Source organism: Callionymus lyra, chromosome 19 (genome assembly GCF_982586985.1).
Source record: "Callionymus lyra chromosome 19, fCalLyr1.hap1.1, whole genome shotgun sequence".
NCBI lineage: Eukaryota > Metazoa > Chordata > Actinopteri > Syngnathiformes > Callionymidae > Callionymus > Callionymus lyra.
In genome coordinates, this window is record NC_141836.1 from 3,628,969 (window position 1) to 3,644,332 (window position 15,364).

The 15,364-nt window shown below is 45.6% G+C and overlaps 1 protein-coding gene and 1 long non-coding RNA gene across 2 annotated transcripts in view; one reads left to right on the top strand and one right to left on the bottom strand.

Moving 5' to 3' along the window:
• On the top strand, positions 1–8,821 carry csrnp2 (cysteine-serine-rich nuclear protein 2). The gene is made up of 6 exons (XM_087781708.1): positions 1–304; positions 918–1,066; positions 2,490–2,648; positions 2,735–3,009; positions 3,071–3,367; positions 4,796–8,821. The coding sequence occupies exons 3-6, from the start codon at positions 2,504–2,506 to the stop codon at positions 7,022–7,024; spliced, it is 2,946 nt and encodes a 981-aa protein (XP_087637834.1). The 5' UTR covers positions 1–304; positions 918–1,066; positions 2,490–2,503; the 3' UTR covers positions 7,025–8,821.
• LOC148059001 (uncharacterized) overlaps positions 7,319–15,364 on the bottom strand; it is a 13,496-nt gene continuing 5,450 nt past the window's right edge. Inside the window, exons 2-4 of the long non-coding RNA XR_015709407.1 lie at positions 14,019–14,135; positions 9,554–9,689; positions 7,319–7,448 (exon numbers count right to left, since the gene is read on the bottom strand). This is a non-coding gene — a long non-coding RNA (uncharacterized LOC148059001). The remainder of the gene's footprint in view (positions 7,449–9,553; positions 9,690–14,018; positions 14,136–15,364) is intronic.

Sequence of the window (15,364 nt, forward strand, 5' to 3'; positions counted from 1 at the left end):
CTCCCTGTGCGTCCGAAGGGAGGAATTTCTTCCTCCATTGTTACTGAAACCGGAGTCCGCGGCTGAGAAACACGCACAAGTCTCCGCGGAGACACCGACGAATGTCGCAGAGGAGGCGGAACGTGTGCGAGTTCGGGTCCAGTGGACGGAACCAGGCGCTGGTGTCGCTGCAGCGCTGAAGACATGACGAACTAAGGCTGGGCTTTAAACTGACGCAGAATTCTGCGGCATTTCTGTACAATAAACCAGGACCAGGACCCAGGACCACCTCGGCGAGGAGAGGAGACCCTTGCTGGATCTCCAGGTGAGTGAAACCAGACCTGAAATCGATCCAGAACCACTCCTATACCCAGCTGGACTCGACCAGATCCGGTCCAGACTAGAGAAGAAAAAAAAATCCAGACTCGCTTCGTATGCATAAAATATCTGATCCAGAACCACATCTGAACCCAGACCCAGTCCACGTCAGCCACAATAGACCAGGATTTGACCTGATCGTGCCCTGGATCAGAACAGACCTGGACCTCTACCAGATCCAGAGTCAGACCATATTGAATAGAACTCATAAGTCAGGCTCCCAGATCTCACCTGACCACGCATGCAAAGAAAGACCAGAACCAAGCATGCAGGAGCTCACAGTCCAGAACCAATGTGGACCACATCCAGACAAAGACTCACCAGAGGTGCAACAGATTTATTCTCTCATACGACCCTACTGGACCTCACAGGAGGCCAAGACTAGAACACGATGACCCAGAACTTGTTCACCTATATTGGACTAGATAAGTGTGGAACCAGGACCACGTCTGGACCTGAACGAGCCATCAATACAACTCAGTCTGACCCACAAGGATATGTTTAAATATTGACGTGATAACTCTACGGCAGAACATGGTCTCACTCTCTGGTGTCCACAGGTTTGATGCCCAGAGGGTCTCTTCACCGGCGCAGCATCGTCTCACCCTGAGACCCTGATCCTGATCCTCAACCTGAGACCCTGATCCTGATCCTCCTGCTGCCACTCGAGGGGGGCGACAAGCAAAGGGGGCGGAGGGTGTGCAGCCAGGTAGGATCTTAAGAAAACACGAGTAATAACGACCCAGCCTGGAGTGTAAACGTGTGCACGGAAGCAACACAACTGTGTGAGGATAAAAAAAACACACTAACAAACACAAGAAGTTAATGAATCTAAACCAACAAAATACAACTTTTCTGGATCGTAATCTTGAAACAGAAAAATGTGTTTTGACTCATTATTGTGAAGCTTCATTTTACAATATTAGTTTAGGGATGATTTGATTCGTAGAGAATCTGTTGTCCAGGATATAATGTATAGTAATACTGCAGTAACAAGTATATATGTGTAGTATTGTTGAGTACTTGACTCTGGTGTTGTGATAGTGTAGTAACAAGTATATATGTGTAGTATTGTCCAGTATTTGACCCTGGTGTTGTGATAATGTAGTTACAAGTATATATGTGTAGTATTGTCCAGTACTTGACTCTGGTGTTGTGATAGTGTAGTAACAAGTATATATGTGTAGTATTGTCGAGTACTTGACTCTGGTGTTGCGATAGTGTAGTAACAAGTATATATGTGTAGTATTGTCCAGTACTTGACTCTGGTGTTGCGATAGTGTAGTAACAAGTATATATGTGTAGTATTGTCCAGTACTTGACTCTGGTGTTGTGATAGTGTAGTAACAAGTATATATGTGTAGTATTGTCCAGTACTTGACTCTGGTGTTGTGATAGTGTAGTAACAAGTATATATGTGTAGTATTGTTCAGTACTTGACTCTGGTGTTGTGATAGTGTAGTAACAACTATATATGTGTAGTATTGTCGAGTACTTGACTCTGGTGTTGTGATAGTGTAGTAACAAGTATATATGTGTAGTATTGTCGAGTACTTGACTCTGGTGTTGTGATAGTGTAGTAACAAGTATATACGTGTTTTATTGTCCAGTACTTGACTCTGGTGTTGTGATAGTGTAGTAACAAGTATATATATATGTATAGTATTGTCCAGTACTTGACTCTGGTGTTGTGATACTGTAGTAACAAGTATATATGTGTAGTATTGTCCAGTACTTGACTCTGGTGTTGTAGTATTTACAGACCACATGACTCTTGACAAAGTCGTAACTGCTTTGATTTGTTTTCAAACCAAAATATGTCCAAACCTCAGCTTTAAAAGTAGCTGGACTCACTGTATCCTCTCGTCCTCAGTCATCTTGCGGGATTTCATTGTTCCTTTCATTGCAGAGGACAAATGCCTGCTGCCATCTAGCGGCCGGAAATTGAATCGCAACAAAAAAATGTATAATAAATACTTGTTAACTTTTAAATGACAAAAAGATCTAATTATTTAATTGTAAATACACACATAATGGAATATAAACCATTTAAGAACTATTGTACACAATACAATATGATCTGAGGATCTGTTAATGTGTCACTAATAACAAACATCCTGCTCTGACTTCAGTCTGTGGTGTTTCCATGGAGACGACTTCGTCCATCAGCCTCAAACGAAGACACGATGAAGTGGACGACGGCTCGTCCTTCCTGGACGAAGACATCTCCAGCAGCGACAGCGGCGACAGCTGCGACAGCGTCAACCCTCCGACCACCGCCGCCCTCGCACGTAAGAGTCCGACCCCCATAATCTCACTCGTTTTCCCTCGGGGAGACCCTGAACTCCGACCTTCTCGCCCCCCCCCCCTCTCGCAGCCACGTCCATCCTGCGGCACAAGAAGCCGGCGGCGGTGGCGGCGGGAGGCAACAAGCGCGTTCGCTTCGACGCCGTGACCGTCTTCTACTTCCCGCGGCGCCAGGGCTTCACCAGCGTGCCCAGCCAGGGTGGCAGCTCGCTGGGCATGGCTCGCCATCACTCGTCCATCCGCCGCTACACGCTGGGCGAGTTCGCCCGCGAGCAGGAGAGCAGCCGACGCCTGACGCTGCGGCAGCACCTGCGGCAGGAGAAGCTTCGCGCTCGCAAGATGAAGGTGGGTGTCGAGACCCTCCGCCGTGAAGGTCCACGTGACGACCGTTCTTCTTCTTCTTCAGCTGACCCGGAACGGCACGGTGACGTGCGAGCAGGCCGAGCTCCTGACGCTGGACGACGTCTCCGACGAGGACCTGGACGTGGACGGCGTGGAGGTGGACGACTGCTTCTTCCTGCAGCCGCTGCCCACCAAGCGCCGGCGCACCCTGCTGCGAGCGTCCGGCATCGCACGCATCGACGCCCAGGAGAAGGCGGAGCTAAGAGCCATCAGGTTGTCCCGCGAGGAGTGCGGCTGCGACTGTCGCCTGTACTGCGACCCGCGGCGCTGTGGCTGCAGCCAGGCCGGCATCAAGTGTCAGGTGTGTGTTTATTTGTGTTTATTTGTGTGTGTACTGAAGACGTATCTCTATTCTTTCTTAATCTACAATTAACATTAACACATTGTTTGATGTTGTTTTGTGTTGCAATTCAACTTCCTGCCGCTGGATGGCAGCAGTTTTTACGCCCTACGCAGCTAAGGGAACAATTAAATCTAGTCGATGACTGAGGACAAGAGGATACAGTGACTCCAGCAGCTTTTAAAGCTGATGTTTGGATATATTTTGGTTTGAAAACAAATGAAAGCAGTTACGACTTCGTCAAGAGTCATGTGGTCTGTAAATACTACAACACCAGAGTCAAGTACTGGACAATACTACACATATATCCTTGTTACTACACTATCATAACACCAGAGTCAAGTACTGGACAATACTACACATATATACTTGTTACTACACTATCACAACACCAGAGTCAAGTACTGGACAATACTACACATATATACTTGTTACTACATTATCACAATACCAGAGTCAAGTACTGGACAATACTACACATATATACTTGTTACTACACTATCACAACACCAGAGTCAAGTACTCGACAATACTACACATTTATACTTGTTACTACACTATCACAACACCAGAGTCAAGTACTGGATAATACTACACATATATACTTGTTACTACACTATCACAACACCAGAGTCAAGTACTGGACAATACTACACATATATACTTGTTACTACACTATCACAACACCAGAGTCAAGTACTGGACAATACTACACATATATACTTGTTACTACACTATCACAACACCAGAGTCAAGTACTGGACAATACTACACATATATACTTGTTACTACACTATCACAACACCAGAGTCAAGTACTGGACAATACTACACATTTATACTTGTTACTACACTATCACAACACCAGAGTCAAGTACTGGATAATACTACACATATATACTTGTTACTACACTATCACAACACCAGAGTCAAGTACTGGACAATACTACACATTTATACTTGTTACTACACTATCACAACACCAGAGTCAAGTACTGGACAATACTACACATTTATACTTGTTACTACACTATCACAACACCAGAGTCAAGTACTGGACAATACTACACATTTATACTTGTTACTACACTATCACAACACCAGAGTCAAGTACTGGACAATACTACACATATATACTTGTTACTACACTATCACAACACCAGAGTCAAGTACTGGACAATACTACACATTTATACTTGTTACTACACTATCACAACACCAGAGTCAAGTACTGGACAATACTACACATTTATACTTGTTACTACACTATCACAACACCAGAGTCAAGTACTGGACAATACCTTACCTTACCTTACCTTACTACACATATATACAGTACTTGTTACTACAGTATCACTATATATCACAGTACATCATATCTGACCTGCAGGTGGACAGGATGTCGTTCCCGTGCGGCTGCTCCAGGGACGGATGTGGAAACTCCGCCGGTCGTATCGAGTTCAATCCTCTCCGGGTCCGAACCCACTACCTGCACACCATCATGAAGCTGGACCTGGAGAAGAGGAGACCACTTGAACCAGGGGACCACTACCCAGACCCCCAGTCCTCGCCCTCCTCCTGCCCGGCGGCCCTGCAGCTGGAGGCGGCCCAGACGGTGGTGGAGGTGCAGCACCTGCTGGAGCGAGAGAACGAGGCGGCGGTGATGCACCTGCAGAGTGTGGAGGAGCAGGAGCGGCGGGTGAGGGAGGGGGACGCGCTGCAGGGGAGGGAGCAGCCCCTCTGTCTGATGCCTGCTGTGCTGGAAGGGGAGGAGACCCTCCTGCAGGGGCCCTTCCCCCCAGGGGCCACCGTGCTTTGCATCACTGACAACCAAGAGGAGGCGCCGTCGCACCTCCTCAAAGACTCACTGATGTACTACCAGCTCAGTCCTGTGGAGGGGGAGGCCATGGAGGAGGAGGACCTGAAGAAGACCCCAGGAGTAGTGGGGAAGGGGATCCTGAGGGCCGAGACCCTGGGAGAGGACACTAATGGGATGGAGGAGGAGACAGAGGCGATGGACGAGACCCCTGAAGTGATGGGTGAGACAATGAAGATGTTGGAGGAGGAGACCCCTCAGGTCACCCAGGAGGCTGTCAAAGTGATCGAGAAGATCCCTGAGCTGATGGAGGAGACTCCTGAGATGATGGGGGAAAGTCCTGAGGTTATGGGGGAGACCCCAGAGGTTATGGGGGAGACCCCAGAGGTTATGGGGGAGACCCCAGAGGTTATGGGGGAGACTCCTGAGGCGATGGTTGAGACAATGAAGGTGTTGGAGGAGGAGACCCCTCAGGTCACTCAGGAGGCTGTCAAGGTGATCGAGAAGATCCCTGAGGCGACAGGGGAGACTCTTGAGGCGATGGGGGAGACTCTTGAGGCGATGGGGGAGACTCTTGAGATGACGGGGGAGACTCTTGAGCCGAAGGGGGAGACTCCAGAGGCGAAGGGGGAGACTCCAGAGGTGAAGGGCGAGACTCCAGAGGCTAAAGGGGAGACTCTTGAGGCGATGGGGGAGACTCTTGAGATGACGGGGGAGACTCTTGAGGCGATGGGGGAGACTCTTGAGATGATGGGGGAGACTCCAGAGGCGATGGGGGAGACTCCAGAGGCGATGGGGGAGACTCTTGAGATGACGGGGGAGACTCCAGAGGCGACGGGGGAGACTCTTGAGGCCATGGGGGAGACTCCTGAGCCGAAGGGGGAGACTCCTGAAGCTACATGGGAAACTCCTGAGCCGAAGGGTGAGACTCTTGAGGCGATGGGGGAGACCCTTGAGGCGACGGGGGAGACTCCTGAGATGACAGGGGAGACTCCAGAGGTGATGGGGGAGACTCCTGAGGCGACAGGGGAGACTCCTGAGGCGACGGGGGAGACTCTTGAGGCCATGGGGGAGACTCCTGAGCCGAAGGGGGAGACTCTTGAGGCGATGGGGGAGACCCTTGAGGCGACGGGGGAGACTCCTGAGATGACAGGGGAGACTCCAGAGGCGATGTGGGAGACTCCAGAGGTGATGGGGGAGACTCCTGAGGCGACGGGGGAGACTCCTGAGGCGACGGGGGAGACTCTTGAGGCCATGGGGGAGACTCCTGAGTTGACGGGGGAGACTCCTGAGTTGACGGGGGAGACTCCTGAGGGGATGGGGGAGACTCCTGAGCCGAAAGGGGAGACTCTTGAGGCGACGGGGGAGACTCCTGAGTTGACGGGGGAGACTCCTGAGGCGACGGGGGAGACTCCTGAGTTGACGGGGGAGACTCCTGAGGGGATGGGGGAGACTCCAGATGCGATGGGGGAGACTCCTGAGCCAAAGGGGGAGACTCTTGAGGCGACGGGGGAGACTCTTGAGGCGACGGGGGAGACTCTTGAGGCGACGGGGGAGACTGCTGAGGCCATGGGGGAGACTCCTGAGCCGAAGGGAGAGACTCCTGAGGCGACGGGGGAGACTCTTGAGGCGAAGGGGGAGGCGACGGGGGAGAGTCCTGATGAAGATCTCTCACCCGGGGGTGGGTGGGTGAGGAGTAAATCTGAAATTCAACTTGAAGAATTTGCTGAGTCGGCGGCTCAGCGCTGTGATGACATCATCGTGCCTGTGAACCTGCAGGACCAGCTCCTCCTGGAGGTCTGATCCTTTTGCACAATCGGCTTCGTCCGAGAAGAACCAGGTTCGGACCGTCGTCGCGGAGACGTTGTGCCCGAGAAAAGCTTCAGAACTTGAAACTGGAAATGTGAGCGACAAAAATATGCATGATTTAAAAAAAAAAAGGTCGAAGGCGGATCATTGAGGAACATTTGAAAGAGGATTTAAAAATATATATATAATCTTAAAATGTAGATCTATACGTTCCCTTTGAGTTTCATTCAACATGAAATGAACGTTTACGATGACGTTGTTTTTGTTCTCATATTTTCATCTGCTGTGATTCTTGAAGCTTTTTTCGTGGCGCAGCAGAAGGTCACCTGAAGGTCACTCACCTGAAGGTCACTCACCTGAAGGTCACTCGCCTGAAGGTCACTCGCCTTCAGAAGCTAAAGAATCTGTCGTTACGTTTCTGTGGATCATAAAAAAAAGAGCCTTTAAAAACGACTGAACGTCCTGGAAATACTTGTTACCTGTGTACTGTAACATCGCCGCCGCTGCTCGTCCAGCAGAGTGTTTAGCTGTGTGTGTGCGTGTGCGTGTGTGTGCGTGTGCGTGTGTGTGCGTGTGCGTGTGTGTGTGTGTCGGCGACATGTGGGCGTAGAGGGTTTTATATATTAGCCATTTTCTATTAAGGATCATTTTGCCTTTTTCAAACAGGAAGTCACGGATGATATTTTACTGCCATGTGACCAAAGATAACAAGTTTTGGACTTTCAGATCAGAGCCAGCGTTTTACTCCATTTTAACTCTTTTTTCCGTTTAAATCTCTTTTCTATTTTCTATGTTTTATTATTTTTAAAACGTTAACCAGCATTTTGTGTGCAATATTTTAGTCCTCTTCCTTTTTACAGTTTTCTTTTTATTTCTCGATGATATACATGTTTTCTTTTGGTCGCAGTATTTCAGTTTTTCATAGTATTTGTTCGTTTTTACCATTTTAATGCCTTTTTTAAAAATATTTACCAACTTTTATTTGACTTAGTTTTTCTGAATGTTGCCTTGACAGAGCTTTTGTTCTCTTTTCTCTGATTCCAATTTATTTTTCTAACCATCTGTTGCCTTTTTTTGTAACTTTATGTCCTTTTTTTCCTCTTCTTTTCTGCCTAATTTAAAAGTTCTTCTGTAAAAAGAAGCGAAACGCTCCGTGCTCTGGTCGCACAACTTTCTTCTGAGAATAGAATCTGTGTTTTTACTTCCCGACACTAGAAACTACTGTCATGTTTGTCAACCTGTGTCACATGACGCATCACATGACCAGTTCTGTGATGTCATGACATCAAACTTTAATGATATTATTTTGAAAAAAATGTTGATTTAAAAAAATGTTGTCACAGAACATATTGTTACTTGTTTGGTCTCAAAGAAATAACTAACAAATGAACTGATAACTTTATCTAAGTTGACAGAGACTAGTGTCGATTCCTAAACTGACCACCAGGGGTTTGAAAATTCCGAAATGATCCTTCGAGGTGCTGACGTTTGAGATTATCTGCAGCTTTTGTTTGTCACGAATATTTAATTTTTTATACTTTTTTTTTTTCCAGTGTCATGTTTTCTACATTCAAGCGATCCGTGACGTCCTTCTTTGGTTTTGTCTTGAATCACTTTCTTTTTGCTTTTGAACGTTTCATGTATTTGCACCAAATCACGTGACGAGGTGAAGATGAAGGATGTTTGAATGAGTCAAAAGAAGTTGTTATATTAAAAAAAAAAGAACTGTTGCAGCCTCTGAACATACATTTTTGTATCCTAAATTAACAAAATAAAAGCTAATAAAAACGACTTTTGCTCATTGTATTCTTTTTAATACTGAAGGAAAAGATTTTTCTACCCATTTAACATTTTAATTTACTTTACTTTATCTATAACTTTGCCTTATCCGCTTACACGTTTATCTATACGTATATTTTCAGGATTTAAACACAAAAATATACACTTAAGGAAATGTTCTAAAGTTTTATCCGTAAAATTTACAATTTTACTTGTGTCTTTTTGAGATTCCCGCCATCTTGTTTTCACTGAAGTGGATGTAATGCACGATCACGCCACAGTGTGGCGCTGCCTGTGTGGCGAATAGTTTTGAAAACAAAACCGTAACCATAACTTAGTTCTTAAATACGTTGTTTACAGTTTGGATCAAAATAGAAACACTAATAATAATCTATTATAAAATATACCTACGATTTACATCCGACTTCCCTTCGTTTTATTCATTCTATACTTTTCTCATCCCTTCCTTCTCCCCTCCCTCTATTTCTCTTTTCTTCCTGCTTCCTTCCTTCAAGTCTTTCTTATTCAGCTCTTTTCTATTTTGAGTTCATCCTTCCTTTATTCCTAAATCATCCAACATGGGGTGCGAAGTTTAATCCTCATCAAAACAACGTTATTTTAAAACTGATGTTTTCTTTTCTCAACAGTCTCTTCTTCTATTTCTGTTCCCTCGCTCACCCCTAATCCTCTCCTTCGCTCCGAGTCAGAGGAGGACTAGTAAGGAAAACATGGAAGTTTCCTCACTTTCTCTCTGAGCGCGAAGACTCCCTGAGGAAAGTCCTGACTCATGCAGTCCTGCTGGGCTGCGTCATCGTCCAGCTGAGGGGTCACGGACACGCCCTCGCTTCCCTCTCTTCCCTCTCATCCCTCCATCCTCGTCCTGCAACATGGAAATAATTACATCAACAACGTCTCGAGAGAATCTCTGGAAACTTTATCTTCTTCCAAAGACTGTCATCCATCATTTTATATTTCATTTTTCATGTCAGTTTCTTTCTTTTTTTCATTCTGCTGGAACCTTGTTTTCTTTTCCTTCTTAAAAATGTTACTTGTTGTTGTTTTTTGTTGTAATTTATCTGTAAAAATAAGATTCTAATTACTTCATTAAGATGAGAGTGAAAGAGGGGTCGTGGAAGGAAAAAATGACATGAAAAGATAGAAGGAAGAGAAGAGGGAAAGAAGGTAAAGCTATGTGGAGAAGGAAACAAGAAATGATGAGGAAAGAAGGGATGAAAGGAAGGATGGAATGAATAAACACAAAGGAAGGAAGGAAGGAGGACGGATGGAAGAGGGAAGAGAAGAAGGAAAACAAGGAATTGTAAAGAAAAGAAAGTCATAATGAGTTCCTAAGATCTACTTCCTGTAACGAACGCCGACATTCCTGGCCAGACTCTGATCAAAGGTCAGAGGTCAGCACACACTCCTTCATGTCATTAATCTTACAAGAGTCTGACATGCACTGCTGATGCGTTGTCATGTGATTGACAGGTGGATCACATGTGAACGACCTTTGACCCGATTGATGTTCTCTCCTCCCCTAGACTCCGTCCTCCATGAGTTCACGCTGACATGACCCCCCCGGTGGACCTGGTCTCTATAAGGACAGGCGAGGAGTCGTGGGGTCCCACATGGACTTATAAGGAGCAGCGGTGGGTGTTCGGCGTTTAACAGCCACTCAGCGTCCCAAACATTCTTGTGTTTACAGGAGCTGCACTCGTACGTCCAGGAACGCTCCTGACTCACAGGAAGTGCAGCACAAGAGAACAGGAAGTGGAAGTGTTCGGGAAATGATGGCGGAGAGAGAAACACGAGGCTTTGTCAGAAGTTTGGTTTCATGAGCTGCTTTGAGAATCACATCTTCAGATCTGACTGAAGGTGTTTCCTTTAGGATTCACACATTCATCCCTTCATTTACAATCTTATTACATAGTCATTTCTTCATTTACAATCTTATTCACACATCATCCCTTCATTTAAAATCTTATTACATATTCATCCCATCATTTAAAATCTTATTACATATTCATCCCTTCATTTCCAATCTCTTCACACATTCATCCCTTCATTCAAAATCTTTTAACACATTCATCCCTTCATTTACAATCTTTTAACACATTCATCCCTTCATTTACAATCTTTTAACACATTCATCCTTTCATTTAGGCATCTATCTAGGTTTTTATCCTTTCATTTAGGATTATTTTCACATATTCATCCCTTCATTTACAATCTTATTACATATTCGTCCTTTAATTTAGGCATTTTTCCATGTTATTATCCATTAATTTAGGATTTTTCACATAATCATCCTTTAATATACAGCCTTATCCCATATGTATCCATTCATTGATACATATATTATCTATATATTATTATCACAGATCAATAAAGTATCAATAAATTAATCAATATAACTCCTCACATAGTCATCCATCCATTTCCATGTGTGTTCACTTATTCATTCATCCATTAAGGCTGTTTTCTATACTTTTTACATATTCATCCATCCATCTAATCTATTTACATATTCATCCATTTATTTACACATCTTTTTACTTATTCATCCATCCATTTATTTCTAAATATTATTATTCATGTATTCATCCATTCATTTAGGGTCATTTTCACACATTCATCCATCCATTTAAGCATCTATTCACATATTCATCCACTCATTGCATTGGTTTACATGGTCGTTTAATCCTTCAAACATATATCCATTAATTCATCCATTCATTTACTTATTTGATCACATATTAATTCATCCATTCATTTACTTATTTGATCACATATTAATTCATCCATTCATTTACTTATTTGATCACAAATTAATTCATCCATTGCATCGATTCAGATCCATTAATTCAGGATTCTGCTCAAATATTCATCCTTTCACGTTCATATCTTTTTACAACTCATCTTAAAAACCTTTTATTTCCTTGCTTCTATCTCAGCATGAAACAGTGTTTTAACCACGTGTTCACTCATTCATGCATCACACCTTCACATTCATCCATCCATCATAATTCTAATTTGCTAAAGTGTTTCTGATGATGATCGATGTTTCCTCCTCAGACTCGTGAGATAACATTCAGCCTCTCACCGATGAACCGGCGTCAGGAAGTGACGACCGGATCTCTGGACCGATGAAGGAGTGAGTCGGTCCTGGTCTGCGGCTGATGAAGTGGTGACGGAGTTGTTGTGTCTGACGCTGCCAGCGACGCCCGAAATCACAGCGACAACTGTTTACGTCTGCGACCAGAACCTCTGTGGAGACCAGTACTTTAGGACTCCGGTGCGGAGGAGAACCCGGTCACGTGACCGGACAGGAAGTGAGCAGCAAACGGACGCTCTAGTTTCACTTTAGGATCGCAAAGTGTGGGAAACGCCGGAGGGTAGGTGTGAAACGATCGCGCTGCTGCGCCCACACTTTTTACAGTCACGTTCCCGCACAGCAGAGCTCCGACAGCACAGGGGTCAGAGGTCGTGGCATTACCCAGCAGAGCAAATAAACCCTGGCGGTGACCAACCGTGACGCTCGGACTCACCGGGTGTGTTTTTCCGAGCCCTCGAGTTCTGGTCTCGGGACACATGCGTGGGTCGCGGCCTGAGGGGTCCGGGGGGGGGGGGGTGACCCCCTACATGGACTGAAGTGATCGTTTTGTGGTGGTTTTTTAACAAGTTGCTGAACAATAGACAGAGTTTACAAGAAGGTTCAGGGTCCGGAGGCCGATGGGAACATTATACTTTATATCCCCCACACTAGGCCTGAAGCGACACTGATCTCAACATATATTCAACTCGTAGTACCATATATTTCGATGCACTTGTATAGTAGATGTAGATATAGTAGTACATCGATATGGTGATATATATATCGCGATATATTTTTACAAGATACTGTATCGATAATCGAAAACACTGTATCGATTATTAAAAAAACAATCCACATGCAAACATTTACGTTTGTTTATTTTTCTATTGCAATTCAACTTCCGACCGCTAGATGGCAGCAGTCGTTACGTCGTCCATGGCTAGAGAAACAATGAAATCCTGTGAGATCCTGGCGATGACTGAGGACGAGATGATACAGTGGACTCCAGCGGCTTTTAAAGCTGACGTTTGAAGTATTTCGGTTTCTACTTCTGCAACGCCAGAGTCAAGTACTTGACAATACTACAAATATATCCTTCTTCCTACAAGTATCACGATATATCGCAATCGTATCGTTGACACTGTATGGTGATGCGTATCTTGTCGCCAGAGTCTTGCTAATACACAGCTGCTGGATTCGACTGCATCCTCTCATCCTTAGTAATCGCCAGGACATCGCAGGATCTGATTGTTACTTTAAATTAAATATCGATCTAGTGCTCTTGAATATTGTTACTGTAAAAAGAAAAGAATATTAATATATATTGTGTATTAAATCTTACACTTCTACACATCATGATTGACGTCAATTAAGCTGTAATTTTCTCCGCCCTCTTTCGGAATTTTGCAAAAGATCGACGAGGAACGTTTTGAAGATCATCTACCCCTCCTTTAATATGATCACGATGACGCAACGATCGTTTTGCTTGAATTCAATGTTTTTTTTCCCTCTGGTTTTTATAAACATATCGTTTCAAACGCTACCACATGGGGGCCCCGGGGCCAGAGTCGATCTTTCATAGACGGTGACGAAAGGGTAAATTGTTGCAACATTATGTTCTTGTTTTGAACTCAACAATAGACACCCACACGGCTCCGCTGCGGGAAATGTTTGTTTCCTCAGAGGGGGGGATCGGGGGGGATCGGGGGGGTCCTTGTGATGATTTATCAAAAACAATCATGTGTCTTGAGTCATTCGTGGCGTTGCTAAGAGTTTGTGTTGGAAACAATGTGTCGGGCTCTCGCCGTGACAAATCTGTCATCCACTGTGGAATATCTCACCCAACATCACCTCGCCCTCCCTTCCTCCGCAGACTCGCAGGCAAATATTTGGGGGGGTCGGGGGGGATTAGCTTGTTTGTTAAGTGTATGTAGCAGGAAGTTTCCCAAAAGCTTTTACTCTGAAGGAATTTCCTGCTTTTAAGATTGTATCAGTGGAGCAGGTGAAGAAAGAAAAGGGGGAGGAAGGAGGAGGAGGGGAGAACAGAGTTGGTGAACAACAGCTACAGGAAAAACTTTATTTTTACCAAACAGGTCAAAGGTTGGAACGCTTCACCTGGGTCAGAAGCAGAAGTTCTGGTCCATCTGTCCTCGGGTTTGTCCCAAAGTCTCATGATCACCGGTCGACTCACGTACGCCGACTCCGACATGACCACTAGGGGGCTCCCTCCTGCTGAGAAAAGCAGAATTTGTGTCGTAAAAACCCGCGAGGTCATGAGTCGCTCGGAGGGTTGACCGGGTTTAACGATGAAGCTGAGTCACGCCCCCCCTGTGACGAGGTGTTCCTCAGACAGTCTGAACAAATGAGTCAGTAATGATCTGAGCGACTCACAAGTCAGAGCAGGTCGAGAAATTCAGTCGCACGACAAGAGTTTCACACTTTGCTATCAGAGTAAAAGATAAAGCCGCTGAGTTCCTGTTCTGATAATAACCGTAAACACACACTCTGTACAATCTCTCACGTCTAAATTTGAAACAGTCCTGTCCAGTGTTATGCTGCACTTTACACTTGTCACCATGGCAGTGATGATGTCACGGCCCTGGTTCTGGGGAGTGAAGCCACACCCCCTCATGTTCGTGCTGTCAGGAAACGAAAGTTCAGCCCGGACGAGCAGAACTTTACACACACACTAACGGTCATGTTCCCGTCAAACTCCTGTTAAGAGTCGCGCCGGGGATGGTTGCCCGGGCGACACGCTGAGGAGGGAAGTGGTCGATCATCTGTGAGATTCTCAGACGCACGACTCACTGCAACGATGACATCGTCGACCATACGTGTGAAGGACCATACAAAGTCTGCTCTGAAGATGAACCCCCCCCCTCTCTAATGACACACACAACCATGAAGTGTGTCCCGGTTACACTGTAAGATTATGACGACAAGAGGAAGAAATGTATGGTTGTCATGGGAACCGACGACAGGGTCACATCGGGGTCAGACTCCAGGGTAGTTGTTGACCTCTTACAGTCACTCATAGACACAGTTGAGACTATTATTATTGCCACCAGGTCCATCCATCCTACTGCTGCCACCACTGGCCGCTGCTCTCCCCACTGACAGGGTCTCCAGTTGAGACCCCCCACCCCCCCAGCACAGCTGCCGTCCATACTCATGTGACGGTATCTTCTGCTGAGAGCAGTGGGAAAGTTTGACCTACAAATCTTCCACATGTAATCCGCCTTCAAGACTTCGACCACGCCTTGAACTTCAGTCCCAAAAAACAAAGTGAGGGAACGAGAGCCCTCCAGGATTAGGTTCTGTGAACCGGCAAGTGCCCCTAACAGCTGTGATCCGGACCCCAGACACCCAGGATTACACCCCCCCCCCTACCCTCCCCTCGCCCCGGTCCCTGCCGGGATCGCAGTTATAAATACGATCAGAACTCTGCTGCCAAATTTGGC